Raw genomic sequence first — 24,692 nt, forward strand, 5'->3', positions numbered from 1 at the left:
CCACAAACTCCTTCCACATCAGAATAGCTTTCAGAGGAGCACCTATTCATCTTGCTACAAGAGATGCAAGCTCTACTGGCCAAAGGAGCTGCCAAGAAGGTGCGGCATCAGAAGCAGGGATGGGGTGTTACTACTGCTATTTTCTCTTGCCAAAGAAGGACTGAGGTATTTGTCCTATTTTAGATCTTTGTTCTCTATATGCCTTCAAACGGAAGGACAGATTCAACATGCTCACACTGGGTTCTGTCTGCCCTGGATCCTTCCAATTAAACAGTTGCCTTAGGCCTCCAGGACACATAGTTTTGTGTGCCCATCCTGCAGCTCCACAGATGGTACCTGCAGTTCAAGGTTGTCTCAGAGCATTTTCAGTTTGCTGTGCTCCACTTCGGCCTTACCAGCACCCCTCGTGTGTCCATAAAAGTGATTGTGGTCACCGCGCATCTTCATACTTTAGGGATGCGAGTTTTCCCCAACCTCGATGACTGGCTATTAGAGGTGGCCTTGCCAGTCCCCACTCCAGATGATTACGAACTAGATGACATCACTGGGGTTCTCAATCAGTGTGAGAAAAGTTGCTCCTGATTCCTTTGTAGAGACTTCCTTTTATAAGAGCTATCTTGGACACAGTGCAGTACAGGGCCTTTCCTCCACCACAACACGTACAGGACATTTGGGCCATTATTCTGATGTTTCAGCATCAAACCTGGATCTGAGTGAGAGCAACTTAAAGGCTTCTCGGCCTGTTCCCTTCATTTATTGTGCTTAATCACTTTGCCAGGTGGCATAAGTGGGCACTACAGTGGGATCTGAAGTCTCAGTGGGCATAGCTACAAGGAAGCCTCTCAGATATCATCCAGCTTTCAGGTTTCGATCTGCAGTGTTGGCTGCTAAACCGCAAGCTGGCCAGTGACAGACCTCTCTTCCTTCCCCACCCCGAGCTTATGGTGGTGACAAATGCATCACTGCTGAGTTGGGATGGTCATTTGGAGAGATAAACAATAGAGGGCTCTGATCTCTGGCGGAAACCTATCTTTACATCAACCTGTTTGAGTTGTGGGTCATTTGCCTTTTTATTGTAGGTCTTCCTGTCATCCATCAAGAGAAGGCTGATGCAGGTTCTCAGGGACAACCCCACTTCTAGGTGATACAGCAACTGCATCGGGTCCTGGGCCTTCTGCTAAGATGTACTGTACCTCTGGAATTGGCTAGAATATCAGGGCATCTCTCTGATTGTGAACCACCTGGCAGGATCTTTTTACACCAAGGCAGTAGAACTGAGCCACTTACGTCTGACGGATCGCAAATGGCAATGGCACCTTGAGGTGGCACAGGGTATCGTCAGATAGTGGAGAGAACCCTGTTGGATCACTTCACCACTTCAAGAAAGCACAGTGTCAAAACTTCTGCGCATTTCGAGTTCCCAAGAATGCTCTCTCTAAGAGACGCATTCAGACTAGAATCAAACATAGGACTCACTCACTGCCTACATTCACGACTAAACTGAAAGTCCTTCCTGGGCCAGAGTATTTTAATTAGGCGATCTTCTCCTGTCCTCTTCTTGATCGTTTTTTTTTTCCTGGACTATTTCTGCCTTGCACTTTGAATATCTTGCTAAGGCTTGCTCTCGAAGATGATCTCCTGCTTTCCCTCTCGACCTCTTCCAGCACTCTTCCACATAACATAGAATCCCACCACTCCAAGATGTTGGAACTTTCCTACCAGATCACTCTAACTTCCCATGATGCTCTTATACTAATGTAACATGCTACTTATGGAAAGTCCTTAGACGCCTTCAGGAGATGCCAGTGCTATATAAAAATGTATAAATACAAAATTGAGAGAAAGAAAGAGAATATTAGATGAAGAGGGGGGTTAATGAGGGTAGCATGAGATGCAGAATAGAAATGAGGAATCTATGCGATCCAGAAAAAAATGACTACAGGGACATTTTCCACAGGAAGAGCATTCACAATGAGGGATTGAACATTTTGGGAATGTCATTCATTGGGAAAACGTAGCGTTACCAGGATGTGGGAGACCGTTTCATCATAGCAAGTTTACTTCAAGTTTTTTTCCTCTAGAATCACAACACTGCAGCCTTGTCACGCGCATGGACGTCATTTAGGGGTCACCAGGGGTCGCAGCTGAGACCCCCCGCTTGCCCCTTGCAATCCTTGGCGCTGCCTTTGCGACCTCCGGCCTCAAAGGTGACAAAATCAGTGCCAGGAACACAGGGGCAGCTCGTCCTTACGGACCTCACTTGGGGATCCACTTCCTTGCTTTCAATTAGTTTTTTATTACGATAATAGTGAACATTTAACTGGACTGTGAGTATATGACCCTACATGGTAGCTGAGGTAAGTAAAAAAACACTTTTTAATGTATGTTGTGTACCTGCTTGCAGGTGTACATGTGCTTATGTAAAAAAAAGTGTGTGCATGAGTGAATGTGTGTGTTCATGTGTAAGCATGTGTTTGAGAGAAAGTAAAGATAAAATAGTGTGTGATGTCACTTCTGCTACGCTGGAATTTTGGTGAATTGATGTCCATGGTCACACGCAACATCGAAGTGTGTGTATTTGCATTTTATAGGCATGTTTGATCTCTTTACACTCATGGGCTCGATAACAATTTTTTGTGGATGTCTTAGTATGATTGTGACTTTTCGTGGCTCCTGTTTTACCTTTCCCAGGCCGCTGGAAGAAGAAGGGAGGGTTGAAACCGCTCAACGTCTAGAAATGGATAGTTTGGATATGGATGTGAAGATCCCGATGCTGGATAGGTGAGAGCCCACCACCATCACCACCACCAGTGGACACAGCAGACAGATGGGTAGAGATGAGAGTGGGCGGAGGTCTGGAACATCTGGAATAGTAAGCGATGGAGGCTAAGTTTGAGAAAAGGGCCAAAGGGACTGAGGTGGTGTTACCCAAACAGTTTGAAGCATTTTCTTATAGGTTTGCTCAGCCTTGGCAACAAAAGTTTACATTTTTGGGTCTGGTGTCATTCATGTCCCAATACAGCATGGACCACTTCAGCCACTAGGTAATTCCACTGTGAGTGACAGCATTTCATTCTTTCATGAAGAGCACATCCGCAATCAAAGTAATTCTCTTTAGTACCAGAATCTACTGTGTCAAAGTGTGTTTTCCGAAGCCCTAACAATTTTTATATAGGAAAGCTCTTCAAAGATAATGTTACACAGCAACCATAACAAAACAAGCATTAACAAAATCAATGAGACCACAGCCAAAGCCAGGCGTACTTGCTTTGTCAACACTTGTTCTGATATAGTTAATAATTCTGCACAAAATGGTGAGCATCCAAGCACAACTGATGGTGTTTATTCTCACGCCCTTATTCACATGGCGTGGCAGGCAGCCTGTCCCTTTGGTTTTTAAGAAGACAGGAAATCTGACTTCAATTTCTTAAGGAAAGAAACACGATGGGGTAGTTGAGGAGAGTAGGGAGTCTATGTACTGCAAGGAGGGCCAGTGGGATTCATTTTTCTGCAATTATCTCTGTATATGGAGTGTGATTCTTTGTTGAACTGCTGTGCAGACAGAGGGAAAGCTGTACGTGGTTATCCAATCACCAGATAAGTTTTATTGTTTGGCATTTTGTAATGTAGTTAGAAAGGAGTTGCCTAGCTGAAAATTTGTACTCCTGGAATGCTGCAAATGTGTGGTAAAATTCAACACTAGAACTACTGTTGACAAACCTTATGTCAACGGAATGTGGTAATTGTTATGTTGCCTGTTGCAGAATCGCTTCTGGTGAACACACTCAGCAAGGCCAATCATGCACGAATTTTTTCCATCTTAAACAAAGTGATAGTTCTGGCCGATTATGAGTTGTGCAGAGTAGTATCCCAGAATGGGATACGATTGTGCTTAATTCTAGATGGCAGGAGTTCCAAAAGTCAGATTTTCCCGGGTGGAAATACCAGATCTGATTTTATTGGTTGTATAAATCTTTTTGGTAAAATTGATTCGGCAAGGGGAATGGGCTGCACATGCTGTCCTGACCTGGTTTCCCCCCCCCCCCCTCTCGCTCAATCCCCCCTGCTATGGTGCCTGGCGCTCTTAATGCCTGCCCACATACTCCCCAGCCATAAGCCACCTCCTCTCCCTCTGCCCCTCCCGGTTCGCCGCATTTTCAATCTCCAAAGAATTGGGAATTCCATGGAAAAAAAACAGGGCCAATGCTCCTGGAACTAATTCATAATAAGCATAGTTGGGTGCAAAGATACCGCTCAAAATCCATAATTCTGTGACCTGGGATTTTTGGACCTAGTGTCTCAGTACCTTAACTCAGCAAGCTGGCCCACTTGTGGTCATGTTCCGGGCTCAGCCTAGGCTTGCATGACTGTATAGGAGTTTCTCGAACGTTAAGTAAAGGTCATTTTTAGAAATTATTTTTTCAAAGATTAATTCTATTGTTGAAGAAAAATGATGTTGGTCTGCAACTAGGCATACAAATATTTTTCAACACTGAGGACTTCTGCGTCATCTTGTTAGCAAAGCTTCAATGCAGAGCCTGAAATATCAACATAAATGCAATGAACACCTATGACTTGCAATATTCCTTACAAAAAATGTCTTCTGATGACATTAAAAAATACATGAAACTCATAAATGTTTTGCATGTACGCAAAAAGCTCTGCGCACACACGTCACTCCCCATTGCAAAATATGGAGTTTCGGGCCAAGGTGTGTGGTGCAGATGTTTGCATCCCTCATTCACACTGAGATGCTCACCCTTGTGACTCTAACACACATCTGTTTGCCTGCTGGACTAATGATAAAATCTGCAATACCGGAAGTGGTAGGAATGTTAACTTGCGCATTTCCATATGCGATCTCTTTGAGACATAGGTAGGAAAAGGCACCACATGGCCCATGTGGAGAAGCAGTTAGGAGGAGTCTGATGACACTGGGGAAGGGCTTCCCAAACACGTGACTCAACTCAAAGGCAATAGCATTCTTATTTTCCTCCCCTAGCCGGAGCTGCGTAGAGGAATGACTCAGACCTTCTTTTAAATGGGTGGGAGGCAGTGCTTATTTTGTAAATAAAAACTTGCCGATCCGCAAAGCCCTCCTCTTAAACACGCGGCTGCTGCAATTAAATGTGGGAACACGGAATACTGAGGCGGCGTAATCCTGAAGCCATCTCGGGCCTCTTTAATCCATATAAAGCCACTCCCTGCCCCTTCAGCTCACTCTCGCACCTTTCTGCTTTCTCCCTTTGTGACGCTTTTTCGTTTTTCCCTTCTTCCGTCTTTCCCATATGTGTCTTTTTCTCGCATCAAATGCTTGAGACAGAAGAATAAGCCCCGGCCCTCAAAAATAAGTGCTGGTGCTCAGCACCGGAAACAACAAGCACAAATTAAGCACTGGTGGGAGGAGGCCTATGTGTCATGAAGAAGGATTTTACATATAGGTATAACAAGAAGGGTTACGCGATCCTCCTCACCCACTGAGAGCTCAAAGGATATAAACCTATGAATTCATACCAATGATTATTTATGGGTCCAAGGAAGTAACTTTTCTATTTCTTTTCTGCAGAATTGACGCACTGGAAAATGGAGAGGAAAAAGAACAGACCGTGGACGTCGTGGATGGTGGCAAGCCAAGCCCTGCCCGTCCAAGAGAAGTGTCCAAGTCAAGGGAGAGGGCACGCCCCCGCTGGCTGCGTCGCTGGAAGCAGTTCTGGAGTGCCCCAGTCACAGCATTTTTGGGCAATGTGATTATGTATTTCACCTTCCTGTTGCTCTTTGCCTATGTGCTGCTGTTGGACTTCCAGCCGGCGCCGCCTAAGGGTCCGTCCAATTCAGAAATCATCTTGTACTTCTGGGTCTTCACCATGGTGTGCGAGGAGATTCGCCAGAGCTTCTTCGTTGGCACTGCTCCGGTGGCACAGAAAGTCAAGAACTACCTGCAGGACTCCTGGAACCATTTTGATATCACTGCACTGCTGCTCTTCATTTTGGGGGTTGTGTGCAGGTGAGGCCATGGAGTACTTAAGCGCAGGCGACAGACGATAGGGCGGTTGTTGGGCATCTGTGTAAGAATAGCCTGACTCGGGAAGTCATTGATGGAGCTGGCGTAGGGAAATCGTAGAAAGGTAGCATGGACTCTCATGGAGTCTCTTGCCCACCAGGCAGCTGTGCTTAACAGAGAACCAGCTCTCCATCAAGGTATATATTTTAATAAATGAGGAGCCCTTCCAGGTATTGTGCATTTGCATATATATTTTTTTGTTTTGTAAATCTGAGCTTTGGTGCTGTGAAACATTGTTGGCGAAGAAGAAAAGGATATATCACGTCTTCTTTACCTTCCCTCTAGCCTCATTCCCCTGACACACAGATGGTACAGATTCACAAATGGGTGCTAATGGAGCAGAAATTCAGTCTCTTCTCTCATTAGTTCCTTTATCAGCTCTTTGTTGACTGCACTATCATTGCTTTAGTTAACTCCTTCCCTCCATACATAGTCTTCTCTTCCTTGCTTGTCCCTTCAGTTTATTAGTTGTCCATCACCTGGTCCCTCACTACCCTTGTTATCTTCCTTCCTTTCCTTTCCTCTTTCTTACCCTCTCTACTACACTCTTCCTCTGTCCTTTGTCTGCCTCCCTTTCTCCTGCTCTCGCCTCCTGTACTTTTCCTCTATAGCGCCATGTGCTGGTCCCTCTAACCATATATTATTTCCTTTGCAATCCCCTCTCCTTCCAGCTATTGCTTTCATCATGCTCCCATCCTGCATCACTTCCCTCATTCTTTCCCTCAAATCCCTTAGCTTTCTTTGCCGCCTCCTGTCTAGGGGAGACGGTAAACTCCACTCACGGAGTTTGCGGACTTCTTCCCTCTCTGTGCTCCGCTTAGAACATGGAGTTCTGAAAAACCCTCAATTTTACACATTCCTCATTCGGGAGGAAATCCTTACTCAGACCATCTTCCAGCGAGATTTCTCAATGCAAGCAGTCACGGATGGCGGCTACTGCTGGTGTTGAGAAACCTTTTGTTCGCATCGAGAAAGGTGTCACTTGAGTAGAAAATCTACTCAAGTGGCAGAAAATAAGCACTCTCTTGCGCTGTGTGGGGTGCCGTTTGCACTGATTTTTCAGCGTGGAACAAACACATGGCACTAAAAATCAGCACTCCGCCATGACCTAATGCACTCCGCTGCTTGTGGAACTCCGAATAGCGGAGCTGAGTTTTTTGGTCACTTTGCTGAGTTCCGTGTAGTTGAACTCTGCAAACTCCACCCAGATCTACTCCTGTCCCATGTAAGATTTTTCTGCAGGTTTTCAGATGTAGGTAACCAGATCTCTTTTACTTTCCATCTGTAGAATGTTCGAATCATCCTATGAAGATGGCCGAACTATCCTCTGCCTGGATTTCATGGTCTTCACGCTAAGATTAATCCACATCTTTACCGTCAACAAGCAGCTGGGACCTAAGATCATCATTGTGCAGAAAATGGTGAGGGTGAAAGGTTACTAAATTATTGTGTACCTGAGGGTTCACAAATGAATGTGAGAGTATGGATCTGTCTAAATTGAATAGTACTCTAGGGCTATTCTTTGCATTTTTAGTCCTGTTTTTCTGAAATTGTTGTAAAATTGGACACATTTTCCAACATTTCTTTTGGGGAAATGGCCACTCAGCGGCCACACGATGACGCGCACTGCACTCACTGTTAAGCAGTTCTTTATGTTTTGCAGACCATTTGAATCTGGCCTTACTTGATCATTTTTTCATTATTTTTTTTCCTTCCTTTTCGACATCAGCAGTTCAGAGCATGCCTATCTTGGCCGTGACTCATGCCTTAGACTCCACAAAACCCTCCTTGGTTATTATAGAGTTGGAAGATTTATGTTTGTAGTAATTTCCAAGAGAAAACCCATTGTTTTAAAAACTTCGATTTTTTAAAAATTGATTTTGATTCAAATAAAGGAAGTGTTTCCATTAGAAAGGTGAAGTAGTGCTATATGATTGGGATCTGAGGGAACACCGATCTAGGAAAACAAGTAACAGAATGACCCATAAGTGTAGAAACCAGGGTAAATGAATTTGAAATGGCTGAGGGGATGAGTGAGAGGAAAGTGAGGATATGAGAGGAAATCGTCCACAAATTAAAGAAACGTGGACAGCTCAAGACACCTCGTGCACAAAGAAAAACTATGAAAACACTTAGATGAATTACAACAACCATGGGTTGTTCTCAATGAAAAGACATGGAGGCCACGTTGTACAAAGATTTCCGTAGTCAAGAGACAATGTTTTGAAGCTTTGCTGGTTGGCTTACAGACTAATTCTTTTCACTCATTGTAAGCCACCTCTGCATCCTGAGGTCCCCCATCAGCAAACTCCTCCGTCGCCTTCCTGGGGGCTTACCACCTCTAAACCGCCAGAAGGGCTCAATGACCCGATGTACTAAGCCTTTGTCTGGTTGGAAATCTTGTGATTCACAAAATTGAATGCCTGGCAACTTCAAAAAGACAATTCACAATGTACAAAGGACAAATTGTGAGTCACAAATTGCTTTCCAATGTGCATAACTTCCATTACTGCTTATTATGATTCGATAGGAGGAGGGGCATTATAGGGTCCCACCTGCTCCTACCGAAACACAGAGGAATGTATACGTGGTTTGCACTGTTATTTTGGGTGCAAACCATTGATTTCATTCTGATTCCCCACAGACCACTTTCATCATGTGCTCTTATTAGTGAGAGTGGACCGTGGTCCATGGAACACCAGGCTGATGTCATTGACTGAATGCCAGCTTTTATTGGCGGAAGCAGCCCCTGTCACTTTAAAGGATAGTCGATGCTTTGTGAACAACGATTGACAAAATTAACAGGTTTGACGTTTTCACTCTGACAATGACAAAAGCAGTAACAAAAAATCATGCTTTTGTGAAAAACGGTTAAATAAGGATTGCTTTGCACAACGCATAGCTACGATAAGAACTAAGGTCCAGATGTAGCAAAGGGTTTTACCCATTCTGTGTCTATGGGAAAATGTGTTTGTACATATGGCCCTAAGGGCCATATGTACGAAAGCTTTTTCCCATAGACGCAGAATGGGTAAAATCCTTTGGTACATCTGGCCCTAAATGTGTGATGGCTGAGTGTCTTTTTTCTGTTGTAAAAGAGGTGGAATGATGCATCCAACAAGACCGGCAATGTCTCAAGCCATTAGCTGAAGGTGACTGAGCTAAAGTCCCTTAGTGTGTGAACAGAACACAATATGTTCAACAGAAAAGGCATAAGCACCATTACACAAGGTGAGAAATTGGCTTACTGGTTCAAGAGAGTGAAACCCTAGTCAAGCAGCAACACAATCCTTGTGAGGATGAGGCACAAACAAACACCAAATTAACCTGTGCTCATACCTCTGGTAGCTTGGCATAGAGTAGTCAGGTTTAACTTACAGGTAATGTGTGAAGTATTTATGCAACACTTGAGAAATAATAAAGGTAAATCACAACACAAGAAAAAGCCCACACCGGTTTAGAAAAATAGAGCAAAATTTAATTAATAAATCAAGTCCAAAACATCAAAAATCCAATCTGTAAAACCAGAGATATGCAATTTTAAAAATGTAAGTGAAAATAGTGCCAAAAAGCCCAAAGTGCAACTTGTGGCTATCTGGTCATGTGAGAAAAGACAGAAGTTCAAGCAATCGTGATGGAGAGGGTTGGATACAAGGACCAAGTTAGTCCCACTAAAAAATTACCTTCTCAGTCCAGTGCAGAGTCCTGTTCGTGGTGGAGTGGGCCACAAGGAGCAAAGAAGTGTCGCCGACAGTCGTCAATGTAGCACAAAGAGCAGGCCTGGTGTTGTGGACGGTTGTTGCTGTAGCGCGAACATCCTATTGTCATCGCGAGCAGGCGAGCAAGTGCTTAACAGTGGAGATCCCTGTGAGCAGTTGATGCTGTTGAGCGAAGGGTCAGGCTCACGAAACGTCTCATTGGTAGGCTGTGTGGGTTGACAAGATTTCGGCGCCAACAGGCCTGTTTTCATTTCTGAAGAGCCCAAAACCTTCAGTTCAATTCAGCCTCTCTGGGGCTACACCAAGGGTCCTGGACCTTAGGAGCCCAACTTGGGGGTCAGGGGCCAGCTGGAACTGGATCCTGGTGCAGGTGGTTCATCGTCCACTATGTCCTTGAGGCTCTGAACCTGTTAACTCCATATGGCTTGTAACAGGAGGCCAGTAGTCTAGCCCTTAGAGTCATTCTGGAAGTCCGGGGTTCAGCTGCAGGTCCAAATCCCTCTGATTCAAGCAGGAGGGCAGCAATCCAGCCAGGCAGCAGTCCAACGAGGCAACATCCAGCAGGGCAGCAGTCCAACAAAGTTGCAGTCCTTTCAGCAGTGCAGCAGTCCTTCTTCCTGGCAGTGTACTGATGGTGTACTGAAGAGTTGGTGTCTGAGATCCAATATTTATACCAGGTACTTCCTCTGAGATGGGAGAAGCTTTAAGAGGCTTCTCTTTGACGTGCACAAGTATCCTGCCTCCCCAGCTCTGACTCCATACTAAGTAGAGGGGGCATGCATACCTTGGTGTGGTGGCAGGGCACAGCTCATTCAAGTGCTCAGCTCCGCCCTCCCATTCTGCCATTGATGGCCCATCCATGCACAGCTAGGTCTCTATTGTGTGTGGCTGTCTAAGAGGAATACACAAAGCCCGACAGCTATACCAAGTCATGTGACGCAAAGACAGGCGACAAGCTCTAAATGGCTAAGGTAGGAAAATGCCAACTTTCTAAAAGTGGCATTTTCAAAATTGTAATTGAAAATATGTCTTCACCGTGAGAGAGGATTTTTCATTACAATTCCAAAGACACCAAACTTGAACAGGGTACCTGCTCCCAATTTGGAAATTATCACTTATTAAATGTAACATAGTAACTCCAGTGTTATTGTTTGAGAGAGGTAGGCCTTGCAGTAGTGAAAAATGAATTTAAGAGTTTTTCAGTATCAGGACATGTGAAACGTAAAAGTACAAGCTTACTTTTTAAATACACTGCAGCCTTCCATCTGGGCTTTCCAGGGCCTAGCTTAGGGATGACTTGTATGCATTAAAAAAGAAGGTTTAGGCCTGGCAAAAGTTTATTTTTCCAGGGTGAAATAGCAGCTTAAAATTGCTCACGCAGGCTGCAATGGCAGGCCTGAGACATGTTTAAAGGGCCACTTAAGTAAGGGAGAAAATAAGTACTGCAGGTCCACTAGTAGCGTTCAATTTACATGCCCTGGGTACATGTAGTACCTCTTTACTGGTGGTGTACAAGTAAATTAAATATGCCACTTGAGTGTAAGCCAATTCTACCGTGTTTAAAAGAGAGAGCACTTGTTAGAAGTGGTAACGTGCTCAGCGTTCTAAAAGCCAACAAAAACGTGTTCACAAAACAGGAGGGTAAAGGCAAAAGGTTTTGGGAAGACTGCAGAAAGGGCCCAGTCCAACACACGTCAAACCTAAAAAATAAAGTGAGCGCAAATACATAGATTTTCCTCTTAAGACCTCAGTATCCCATTCTCAGCCGTCCATAGAAAGTCATAAAATGACTATTGCCTTTTTTTGCTATGTTTGTGCTGTAGCTGATTAGTACAACAGTCCCATCACAATATTAAGGTACAGTCACAAAGCAGTCAGTGTTACAAAAACATCAACTGTATTGCAGCCTCCACTTAGCCTTAATCCTTTACTGTTTGAACAATGTAAAAACTTGCTAATATGTTCTAATATGTCCACGTCACAGGACTGTGGTGCCACCTGGTTGAGGAGGCATGGGGACATTGGAAGTATAGATTGTGGTGAGCATTCACAAGTGGGGAACCTTCCTGTGTCCTGTAATTACACCAGACTTGTTCTCACAGAGCCACCTGAGGACTTTCCTCTTGAAGTTTGAACGTTTGAGAAGGCGGCCTGCACGACATGCCAGGCTCTGCAACACGCCTAAAATATGTTGTAATCAGTAGAGCCTATTGAGGGAAGGGAAAGTGCTTTCCGGTTGGAGGTTGTCTCATCAGTGGATGTAATGACCTTAAGGCTTGCTTGTTCAGGGGCATCTTCATGATCTTCTTCGACATCACAAAGATTATCTTCATGTTCAGTGTGTTTGAAAGGTGACTTAAGCACACTGCCAGTGCTTTCACGCCGTCTCATTGTTCAAGGTTCACCTCTGATGTGTCTGAGGGTGAGTAACGGGAAACATCCTGAACAACTAGGTCTAAACCACCACTTTCCTGAACCACTACTGCTAAACAACTAAAAAGTCTCTACAACTAAGTACTGAACAACTACTGTCTAAACAATTGTGCCTGAATAACAATTGCCTGAACAACTAATTTTAAGGTAAGGTTTTCTTTTTGTTTTTTATGGTTTATTAGTTGTTTAGAATATATATATATATATATATATATATATATACAGGGAGTGCAGAATTATTAGGCAAATGAGTATTTTGACCACATCATCCTCTTTATGCATGTTGTCTTACTCCAAGCTGTATAGGCTCGAAAGCCTACTACCAATTAAGCATATTAGGTGATGTGCATCTCTGTAATGAGAAGGGGTGTGGTCTAATGACATCAACACCCTATATCAGGTGTGCATAATTATAAGGCAACTTCCTTTCCTTTGGCAAAATGGGTCAAAAGAAGGACTTGACAGGCTCAGAAAAGTCAAAAATAGTGAGATATCTTGCAGAGGGATGCAGCACTCTTAAAATTGCAAAGCTTCTGAAGCGTGATCATCGAACAATCAAGCGTTTCATTCAAAATAGTCAACAGGGTCGCAAGAAGCGTGTGGAAAAACCAAGGCGCAAAATTACTGCCCATGAACTGAGAAAAGTCAAGCGTGCAGCTGCCACGATGCCACTTGCCACCAGTTTGGCCATATTTCAGAGCTGCAACATCACTGGAGTGCCCAAAAGCACAAGGTGTGCAATACTCAGAGACATGGCCAAGGTAAGAAAGGCTGAAAGACGACCACCACTGAACAAGACACAGAAGCTGAAACGTCAAGACTGGGCCAATAAATATCTCAAGACTGATTTTTCTAAGGTTTTATGGACTGATGAAATGAGAGTGAGTCTTGATGGGCCAGATGGATGGGCCCGTGGCTGGATTGGTAAAGGGCAGAGAGCTCCAGTCCGACTCAGACGCCAGCAAGGTGGAGGTGGAGTACTGGTTTGGGCTGGTATCATCAAAGATGAGCTTGTGGGGCCTTTTCGGGTTGAGGATGGAGTCAAGCTCAACTCCCAGTCCTACTGCCAGTTCCTGGAAGACACCTTCTTCAAGCAGTGGTACAGGAAGAAGTCTGCATCCTTCAAGAAAAACATGATTTTCATGCAGGACAATGCTCCATCACACGCGTCCAAGTACTCCACAGCGTGGCTGGCAAGAAAGGGTATAAAAGAAGGAAATCTAATGACATGGCCTCCTTGTTCACCTGATCTGAACCCCATTGAGAACCTGTGGTCCATCATCAAATGTGAGATTTACAAGGAGGGAAAACAGTACACCTCTCTGAACAGTGTCTGGGAGGCTGTGGTTGCTGCTGCACGCAATGTTGATGGTGAACAGATCAAAACACTGACAGAATCCATGGATGGCAGGCTTTTGAGTGTCCTTGCAAAGAAAGGTGGCTATATTGGTCACTGATTTGTTTTTGTTTTGTTTTTGAATGTCAGAAATGTATATTTGTGAATGTTGAGATGTTATATTGGTTTCACTGGTAATAATAAATAATTGAAATGGGTATATATTTTTTTTTGTTAAGTTGCCTAATAATTATGCACAGTGATAGTCACCTGCACACACAGATATCCCCCTAACATAGCTAAAACTAAAAACAAACTAAAAACTACTTCCAAAAATATTCAGCTTTGATATTAATGAGTTTTTTGGGTTCATTGAGAACATGGTTGTTGTTCAATAATAAAATGAATCCTCAAAAATACAACTTGCCTAATAATTCTGCACTCCCTGTGTGTATATATATATATATATATATATATATATATATATATATATATATATATTAGTTGTTCAGTCAACTGTTATTCAGGCACAATTGTTGTTTAGACAGTAGTTGTTCAGTGATTTGTTGTAGAGACTTTTTAGTTGTTTAGCAGTAGTGATTTAGGCTATAGTTGTTTAGGACCTAATTGTTCTGTCACATATTTGTGAGTAACTCTTTTTTCTTGTTACAAAACTCTAACCAACCAGTAAGATCAAAGAAGCCTAGGAACACCATTCACGGCTTTGACGTGTTGGTAATTAACTCACAAGGAAATGGCTTCAAGGTTTGGGAAATTAAATTTGGTTTAGACAATTAAGTGAAAAACAAACTTTTTAGGTATTTCTTATAGAGTTTTACCCATGTTCCTAATTTCACATGTTCATCCCCATTCTTGGTTTTGTCCAAACCCTGGAGCATATTTTCTTTACCATCGTTTTGATAGGATGGCTTGTGTGACGTTATTGCCCTTTCGTACTCTCTCCTTTTCTTCTCTTTTCCTGATGCATATCACCCTCTTCATGTCTGCGTGTCTGCTGCTTTCTCACCCTTTTTACCCACTAAACTGTTCATTACCTTTTAACTGTACTTTTATGATACCAGGCAGCTGTACTCTTACCGGGCCACTCGCTTATATGCTCAACCATTGCGCCCCTCGTCAATTTTTATTTTTTGTTTTAATTCTTTGAAATATATTTTTGCCAAATCTCAGCAGCTGCACAATGCTTCTGGCCTGCTTGCTTCTTTTAGGTGGGATGACATCCTCCACTAAATCACCCAATGGCCTCCAGTGCACAAATGTGCGTGCATGTGTGCCGTCTTGAAAGTTTTTTATGGTAAAAACATTCCATGATGACTACATGCGTGTGTGCGTGCGCGTGCACAAACTGGTGGCCATCTTAAAATATTTTGTAACCTAAACTAAAGCAAAAACCATTCCATAGTGACAGCTCATGTATACTCATGTGTGCTTATGCTCCGGCAGCCATCTTTGAGTTTTATTTCGTTTTTAAATTTACTTTGCATGAGGGGAAAATACATTGGCAAAGCCTATAGCACTTTGGCCTTGTTGTAACAGGCAAGCCCTCTCTGCTTGCAATTGCTTATTGCTGGTGTCTTGCCCTTATGATGTGCTCTTCTAGGGACTTGGGGTGTAAGTGCAGGGCATCAGGCACCCTTAACTTTCCCTGGGCAGTCGTCTGTCTGCACAAGTGCAGGAGCAGGTTGTTAGCAGCCCTCGCACCTAGTTCTTTCTTTTCCTTTGTCAGAAATGTGAGTGATAGCCTCTTTAGCGCCTTGTTTTTTTCTTTCTCAGATTCTCTTCTCTGAATATGCCCTACTTCTTCCTTTTGGATGTGAGTCAATGTTCCTTTAAATCTTTTTCTTCCTTGTATTTTACCATAAGACTAACCATGAATGTAAGCGTTCCTATACTCACCGCTGATCATGAGAGTAACTGAGAGATTTAAATCCTGTCACCTCATTCCCTCCTTCTGCTCTCCTTTGTGTTTGAGAGCTCCCCACCTTCCTCACGCTCTTGCTTCTGTACACCGCTTTGCATAATAGCCTCCCTCCACCCTCTTCATTCCTTGCATGCGAGTAGTGGGGCCTTTTCTGCTGTTGGCTTGTAAGTCTTCCCCAGCGCTTTCTCCTTTGAAGCTTCTGCGTGTGATTGAGTGAACCGTTAAATGCCCCTCGCTTTCTTCATATATGCACTTCATTGGATTTAGTGTGAGTGTGAGTAAGAGTCTCCTCCATCAGGTGTCTTTTCGTCATGTCTGAGTGTGGGATAATGCTTTATTCAGACTTTCTTGTGAGTTGTGAGTGCACTCGCAAGCCTCGAAATACTGTCACCGTCCATTGATGCTGCTCATATTGCTCTGAGGGTTTAAGTCTTCACTCAGTCCTTTCTTTCTTCAGATGAAGGACGTCTTCTTCTTCCTCTTCTTCCTGGGTGTCTGGCTCATTGCCTACGGAGTGGCCACCGAAGGGCTTCTTCACCCCAACGACATGCGCATCTCCTGGATCTTCCGCCGGGTGTTCTACCGGCCCTACCTGCAAATATTTGGCCAAATTCCTCAGAATGAGATAGATGGTGAGTTTGGGAAGCAGCTCTCTAGGAGGAGTCAGATTATGTTATCCCAGGATCAAGCACCGCTCCTTAGTGCCAAGAACATTTGCTGTGGCATTAGATGTGGGTGAGGTGTGGGGCTAGGGTAGACCTTAGACTCAGCAGAGTGTGGGACAATCTTTACTGCAACAATGATGCATTTCAGGGAAACATTTAGATTTGTTTCTTTTGAAGTTTAAGTAGTGCTCTACTGAAAAAGAACTCAAACAAGCAGTGCACATAGAGGAGGGCGTCTAGTGCCTCAGAACCTGTGATCTGTGGGTTGCATGCATATTTCTTTAACACGTGCATTGACCCTCAGGTCACTGAAATTGTGGCCTGAAGATAAAAACTCAGATGTCTACATTGGGTATCTTAACCCACTGATCTACCTCACAAGTGTCTTGCAGATTGCACATCGAGCGTTTCAGACAGAACATGAGCTGAGAGAGTTATCACACTCCTATCTGTAGCATGCAAAGCACAACATCATCACCCTTGGAAAGTTAGAATAGCTTTTAAAAAGGACATCTTCCCCCTCTGTTTGCCTGCCTTTTTAACATTTTCCCCCTCTTGCTTTTTTCCTTCCTGTATGCAAGCATATAAGAACTGTTCACTAAACAAAACTGATAGCTTACTTAATGCTTGTTTAGCTTGAACAATATGTGCTCTGCTCATTTCAAAATGGAACAAAAAAGGTAACCGAGACAGCAAAATGGAAAAATAAGTTTTGAAGTGCCAGGCAGATGCAGAGCACCACATCTGCAGGAGAAAATGCCTAGCACAGATGCAAACTGGCTTCCTGTCACATGGGAAACCAGGAGCCAGTCCTGGCTTTTAGCAAGCAACTCTTTTCATGTTGGGATTGCTTAGTCCATGCGTGAAATGTTAATAGCGACATTTAAAGTCCCAGAGACCAATGTTGTATAAAATGTCATGAGTAGCTGAAGGATTTACATATCCCAGGAGGCTCTTTAAGCAGCTGTGGGCTTGCGCTTAACCCTAGGGTTCAAAGGGTGAATTAGGATTATTTCCCCTTTTCACATTGTTTCTAAACATCAGCACCTCTTGGAGAGAGATCTCTGCACAGATCTTCTGCTACTATGGCTTACATCAGCTGACTTGGGTGCTTGGGCAAGATGTGTGGTGAATGGAGCCGCTGTTGGGCCACCATTAAAGCCAATGTCAGGAATGAATGTTTTTAAAGTCATGGTGGGACTAAAGTGTTCAAAGATTTCGGCCTGAATATGTATGAGTGGTGATTTTGGGGTAAAGTGGTCATGATAAAAGAACACCCCGCTTACAACACTGCAGGAAAATAGAGTTCCAATTTTGGATGAACCCAATTTAAGTGATCGGATGGCAGGGAGGCAGTTAGTGATCTGTGTGAGCACCAATGGACTGAGACAAATGGTGGGAGAGATAGGATGAAAACCAGTTTAATACCAAGTCTACAATACCCAGATCAGCTGCAGCAGAGTAGAGTGATCAACGGTATTAAATGTGGCAAGGAGATGGAGAAGTATGAGAATGGAAGGGAGGTGATTGTGATGAGCAGAGGTTGTGCAGTTGGACGAGTGGGCCAGGGTAGTTGTATGGATTGGTGTATCTGAGAGGGTGCAGGTGTTTTGTCTAGTATATTATGTTAGGTTTACAGGTGGTTTTTAGTTTTCTGGTACAAGACCTTAAGATTAATGCTGAAGGAAGATTTCATGTTATTGTCTATATGGTTTGTTTTGTGATGCTTATGTCAAATATTATTTGGGTTGTGCTGTTGAGCAGCCTCGCTTAGCCGGTTGTTTAGACTTGCTGCTGGGTCGCTGTGTGTGTTTGTATAGAGGGTTAGTATAGTCTATTGCATGTGTTCTGTTGGGTCTGTTAGTGCTGTGTTGATTGTGGGAGGTATGCAAGAAAATCTTTGGTGTGTCTGGCCAGTGTTCACTGCTTTGTGTGGTATTGTTTTCGATTGTGGATGCTCTGGGCTACTGGAATTGATGGTTGATTGCTGGGTTCAATGCTGTATTTCAGGTTGTGAAAAGGGAAGGCTCGGAGACCAGTATTATGTCTGCTCTATGTGGTGCTTATGAGGATTTACAGGTTTTCCAAGGTTTGATGGGGACCTACTATGCAGCCTCGGTGGGTGTGCTTTAGCAGAGTCAGTCAGCTGTAAAAGTTCAACCTTGGTTACTAGCTCTAGGCTAGTGAGAGTTGTTGTGAGTTGGTGTGCCAAACTGGTTGAGTAATCCATGACAGAGCATCAATTCCAGCAATCTTGTGTTTTGATGTTTTTATTCTCTATTTAGTATTTTACATTCAGTGGATGATCTAATTTCCCGGTTTGTGCTTTTAACCCCCAGCGGCACAGCTGCCCAGCTTAAACTGTACAAACAACCCCATCGCAATCCTCCTAGAGGAAGCTGAACCTTGCACCAACACCTACGCCAACTGGCTGGTCCTGCTCTTGCTGGTCATCTTCCTGCTGGTAGCCAACATACTCCTGCTAAACCTTCTCATCGCCATGTTCAGGTAAGGTTGGCGCGCACCTTCTCGCCATGTGTTTATTCCCTGAGCCTCACTGCATACGCCGAGTTCTACTCCCTGGTCATGATCATCTTTCTATCAGTGTGTCACTGCAGGAACTAAAGAACATTTCAGAAATTGCTGTTCCTTTCTCTCTTTAATAACACTGTACATGAAGAAAGAACTCCCAGGCTACTCTTGTGTTCCAGCCATTTCCGTACTCTGCATGCAGGGTGTAGAGGGCCTTCCCCTCAGTGCCTCGGTGATGCAGCTCTGGTCATTATTTGCCCTGTCAGTTTCACGGTCCTTATTTTTCCCATGGCTGAGAGATCAGCAAAAGATCAAGGGCGGTAGCTGGGCACATGCGATCCGAGGTGCGCAAGGTCTGCGATTTGATGTCCAGAGGTTTGTTACACAGCGTCATGCTGCTGACGAGACATTCGAATAATCAGAATTCAGGGCCAGATGTAGGAAGGAAGCAATTTGCGAGTTGCAAATTGCAAGTCCTTCCGACTCGCAATTTGCAACTCGCAAATTGCTATGCAGTACGGTGTCTCAGACACCGACTGCAACTCGCTATGGGGTCGCAATGACCCCCCTCATGAATATTCATGAGGTGGGTCGCAAATTGCGGCCCCATAGCGAGTATAGGCACTCGCTAACATGGAGGCCTGCTGTAGTCCGCAGGCCTCCATGTTAGCGACCTGCTTTTCAATAAAGCAGTTTTTTTTTTTTTGAAATGTAGCCCGTTTTCCCTAAGGGAAAACGAGCTGCATTTCAAAAAATCCGAAACCTTTTGTTTCGGTTTTTTCAGGGCAGGGAGTGGTCCCTTGGACCACTCCCTGCCCTGAAAAAATATTTTGGGGTCCATTCACAAAGGGGAAGGGGTCCCATGGGGACCCCTTCCCGTTTGCGAATGGGTTACCATCCACTTCAAGTGGATGGTAACTGCGACTCCATTTGCGACCGCATAAGCGGTCACAAATGGAATTGCATACCATTGCGAATCGCAAATAGGAAGGGAACACCCCTTCCTATTTGCGATTCGGAAATGCATTTTGCGAGTCGATAACGACTCGCAAAATGCATTTCTGCATAGGAAACACGCATTTGCGAGTCGCAAACGGCAAATTTTGCCGTTTGCGACTCGCAAAGTGCTTCCTACATCTGGCCCTCAGTCTCTTACAGCACACCACGGAAGGAGAAATAGGTGCTTTGTTATAATCTGGTTTTAGCTGGAGAGCAATAAATGTAAATGTATTTCTAGTGTTCTTCAGCGCTTCCTACGATTACAGTCAGTTATGTAGGCACTTTGTACCTTCCAGGTGCACACAACAGGTACAGTGTGAGCAGCAACCATGTAAGCTACACACAAATTCCATGAGCAACAGGGCCGGCTTCAGGGCGGTGCGAGAGGTGCGGCTGCACCTGGTGCTGACCAGGATTAGGGGGCGCTGACCTTAGGGGGGCGCTGTGTTTAGGAATAACTTACAAAACTTTTGATTTAAAAGCAGCTGCTGAAAAGTTCCTTGTGCATCCAGCTTTAGGAAGCAAATAAAATGCCAAGACACCTCTTGTGATTAATGTTCCTGCTAGGGAGAGAGATGGGCGTTTTGTCTAGCTGCAGCTTTGACTCGCTATACTGCATAAGTGTCTGGACTGTACAATTACAGCATGGCTTCTCTCGCATACAGATCAGCTGCGTAAAGTCACTCCTGCGCCATAGAGACTCAGTGATAGAAACAAGTGTAATGCATGCGGAAGGGTGGGCAGTATCAGATGTGAGGGGCAGTTCTAGGGTCAGAAGCTATGTTCCTCAGGAAAAAAAGACACTGACCATGTCACTTCACAAATGTCTAAAAGATAAATTATGATTTGGAACAAGGTATTTATTTTGCCAAGCTTAATATGAAAGTGATATGCATGCACTGTGAGAGTGCCATTCATATATGCTTGTAATTCTACTATTACTGTCCAAAGACCACTGTTAAGAGACCATAGAATAAAAATATTGAGGAATAAACATTATTGGAAATCTTACGATCAGCAGGTAACACTAGAATCTGTGTGTTGAAACCTGTAACTCACCCAGCAATTTACATAAAATTCAAATCGTTGACCTGCATGTTACATACTCTGTTTTGCAACAAGTACATTACACTCTGTGCTATTTTAGGATGAGTCAAACCTGTGACTAGACTGCACACAGTTCGGTCTCCAGCAAGTGCATTAACCCTCTGCATTATATTTCTGCTGTTCTGCCATGGTCCTCGCTGGGTACACAAAGATCTTTACAGCAAGAGCCTTAAACCCATAAAATATTTTCAAATGCAGTCAGTTTGTGACCAAGTTAGTAAACCAGAACAGATGTACTCTTAGAGATTTGTCTTTCTCCAGTATTGGATCTTTCATAGATTCACATGCTTGAATCATCCCCGTCGTCGAAGTGGGAGCCTCACGGTAAACTTAAATATATAAAAAGCAGTAAGTCAGTAAAAATAAAACCAGTAGGCCTCATAGGGTATTTTACAGTCTATCCACTTTGTTTTGTGAAAAGACCCAAACTTGAGTATCAACCAATCAGGATTCAGCCCCTCCCAAACACTCCCAACAGAGGCTGAATTCCCTCAGATTTTCTACCGCACGTCGTGTGAAGGGAGTCTCCCTGAGCTCTGCTCAGTTTTTTTCCTATTTTCTGACTGAAGATTGTTTTTTCTCTCAGGAAACTAGTTACAACTTTACTATGTCTGAAAAGGCAAAGAAGGGTCTGTTCAGAGACTGTGACAACTGTGGGAAGAAGAGACTACATATTGATGACCCCCACAAGAAGTGTATTTACTGCCTTCATCCAGACCATAAGGTGAGAGACTGCAAAATCTGTCGCACCTTTAGTCAAAAAACCCTCAAAGACCGAGAGGGTAGACTTCTCTTATGGCTGCAAAAACAGAAAGCCTTAGAGCATCCTTCATCAGACAGCGAAGAGTCACCACAAACTTCTCGCCCTCAGAAAAGAACAGGTGAGAGAGATAGAGGTGCGGATGAACCACCAAGAAAAATGCACAAAAAGACTAAACAAGTCTTAACTGAAGAGGCAGTTAAACATGGACCAAAAAAGGTTCATTCAGAACCTACTACGCCGTTACACCGGAAAAGCACCTCAAAGAAACCATCCCTGTCTCTGTCACCACAAAGAGACAGAAAAACTATTTTTGGTGAAAAAACAACCGTCGACGACCGCCCCGTCGACGACAGTGTCGACGGTAACAGCGACCACGGTATCGTCGACGTTCACAACACCATCCTCACCGATGATTATGACGTCGTCGCCTTTGTCATCGACGACGATTATTACTGCAAAAATCTTCAAAAGAGCTTCGTCGGCAACCACATCGTCGACAGCGGAGGCCTCCTGGGTTCACAAATCATCTAGGGCACTCCCATCTACGCAAACTACGTCGGCGAAGCGACCGTCGTCGCTAAAATACCCGTCGACGAAGGGACCGTCGACTAAGGAAAAGACCAGTCATGGACGGAAGCGTCGACGAGAGACCCGTCGACGACAGTACAGTCGACGACAGTACCGTCGACGAGGGAGCTGTCGACGAGGGAGCTGTCGACGAGGGAGCTGTCGACGAGGGAGCTGTCGACGAGGGAACCGTCGACGAGGGAACCGTCGACGATGGATCCGACGATCACCACAGCATTAACAGTTTACAAACCTTTGGACATTTCACCAGCTCATTCCTCATACCATCATGAGGACTCCACCAGATTCTTACCCCTTTCCCTTATTAATATAGGGGACAAGCCATCTGACATTTTGCCGATGCATACATCACCAAGTAAGGTGCTGCCATACCCACCGCAACATCTTTTAGACGATGAGGATGATGACGTTCAAGGAATGTTTGGGGCAGCTAGTAGCCCGTCCCAACTAAATGTCAAATGTCAAGAGTTTGATGAAGAAGAGGATCAACATTACCAGCATAGTTATGCTTCAACATCTTATCCACAGGCAAACCAACCATCGCCTCTAGCTATGCCTAGCACATTAGTGACAGATTTACAACATATGTTGAAGGACTACTATAAAAGGTTCCCACCGTCAACTCAGTCCACGCCACCTAGACCTCAGAGTTACCAGCAAGCTCAAACTACTAATGTTTCCGAAACGCCACAGGCTAGTAGACCTGTAACTAGCCAAGCTCCGGAAGCTTACCTCTCGTCGGACGACGAAAGGGAAGAGGGCGAGCTAGCAGATTCAGCGGCTAGTGAATGGGACGACTATCTCGTTCCCACACCATCTCCACCTCCAGCAGCTCCAGTGGATTCTCCTCCAGAAGACATAGGAGGTTTCCATAATATCATAGAGAGAGCGGCGAAACGTTTTGGCCTGGCAATTGTTTCCCATGAAACTGAGTGTTTTTTGTATGATTTTAAAGAGCCATCAAAGAGATCTGTAAGAGCCATACCGATTGTGGATTTCTTATGGCAGGAGGGTTTGAAGGCAATGAAAAACCCGGCAACAGTGCCTTCACAAATGCCAAGGCTAGAGAAAAAATACAAGGCCCCAGATGATTCTCCGGCCTGTTTAGTCTCACAACCGAAACCTGACTCGGTTATATCACAGGCGGCTCAACGACGATCCAAAAACCCCTCTACACCTATTGCGTCTCCCCCAGACAAAGAGGGAAGGAGACTAGACAATATCGGTAAGAAATTCTCCTCGGTTGCTGCAGTAACGGTCAAGGCGGCAAATTCCCTCGCCATCCTGGGAAGGTACGATCGGCAGATGTGGGCAGACATGTCCGTTTTTGTAGATTCACTGCCAGAAGATCTCAAGGTGGAGGCTAAAAAGGTCTTGCAGGAGGGAGAAAGGGTTTCCGCAGAGATAATAGACAGTGCAATAGATATTTCCCTCACTGGCTTTCGACAATTAGCTGGAGCAGCAGTCCTGCGCAGACAAGGGTGGCTTAAAGCTACTTCATTCAGACCAGAAGTCCAGACTCGTGTTCTCGACATGCCCTTCGATGGAGAGAGTTTGTTTGGCAAACATGTCGATGATATGCTGCAGGCTATCAAGACGGATACCGATACAGCAAAATCCCTAGGTACCCTGCAATATAAAAAACTACCTTTTCGTGGAGCAATGGGTAGAGGTAATTACTCCTTTCGAGGTGGATACCAACAATACAGGTCCCAATATACATCTTCCTCCACAGGACCAGGACATCAGCACCATCAACAACAGCAGAATTATCGATTACCACCAGCCGCAGCTTACAAACATCCGGCTAGAGGAAGAGGAGCTGCCCGAGCAAGAGATACAGGCAGAAAGCAATGACCAGCGGATAATCTCAACACCTCCCCAATCAATATTGAAGGTCGGAGGTCGCATCAATTCTTATTTCCCCAAGTGGAAGGCTATAACATCGGACAGATGGGTACTAGATGTGGTGACCAGAGGTCATACTCTGGAATTCATCCAAACACCACCGAGTGTCCCTCCATCGGGTACACCGCCTCTGAGGTTGAGCCAACTTCTCAGGGAAGTAAGGATAATGCTAACAAAAGGAGCAATAGAACCAGTCCCTTTATCTCAAAGGAACAAGGGATTCTATTCCCGGTTTTTCCTTCTCAAGAAACCCTCAGGAGACTGGCGCCCCATCCTGGACTTGAGAGCACTAAACAAGTTTCTAAAGAAAAATCGTTCAGGATGGTAACGTTGCAGGATGTCCTGCGTCTCTTAAACACGGGCGATTGGATGGCATCCCTAGACCTCCAGGATGCTTATTTTCATATCCCCATATATCACAACCATCGCAAATTTTTAAGGTTCAGGGTAGGAAGTATGCACCTCCAATTCCGGGTTCTACCATTCGGTCTCAAATCAGCCCCCAGAATCTTCACAAAAATGCTAGCTCCAGTAGCAGCACATCTTCGCCAGGCAGGTATCCAGGTCTTCCCTTACCTGGACGACTGGCTTATAAAGGCACCCTCAAAATTCCAAGTAACAAATCATATTTCCTATTGC

General features: G+C 44.4%; 1 protein-coding gene across 4 annotated transcripts in view; it reads left to right on the plus strand.

The window, feature by feature from the left end:
- LOC138246356 (transient receptor potential cation channel subfamily M member 4-like) overlaps positions 1-24,692 on the plus strand; it is a 250,945-nt gene that overhangs the window by 195,217 nt on the left and 31,036 nt on the right. For all 4 annotated transcript variants that reach the window (XM_069200879.1, XM_069200878.1, XM_069200877.1 and 1 more), the window contains exons 16-20: positions 2,692-2,781; positions 5,567-6,004; positions 7,350-7,482; positions 15,949-16,123; positions 18,496-18,664. In XM_069200879.1, the coding sequence (XP_069056980.1) occupies positions 2,692-2,781; positions 5,567-6,004; positions 7,350-7,482; positions 15,949-16,123; positions 18,496-18,664 (1,005 nt within the window). The remainder of the gene's footprint in view (positions 1-2,691; positions 2,782-5,566; positions 6,005-7,349; positions 7,483-15,948; positions 16,124-18,495; positions 18,665-24,692) is intronic.

Source organism: Pleurodeles waltl, chromosome 7, assembly GCF_031143425.1.
Source record: "Pleurodeles waltl isolate 20211129_DDA chromosome 7, aPleWal1.hap1.20221129, whole genome shotgun sequence".
Classification (NCBI taxonomy): Eukaryota; Metazoa; Chordata; class Amphibia; order Caudata; family Salamandridae; genus Pleurodeles; species Pleurodeles waltl.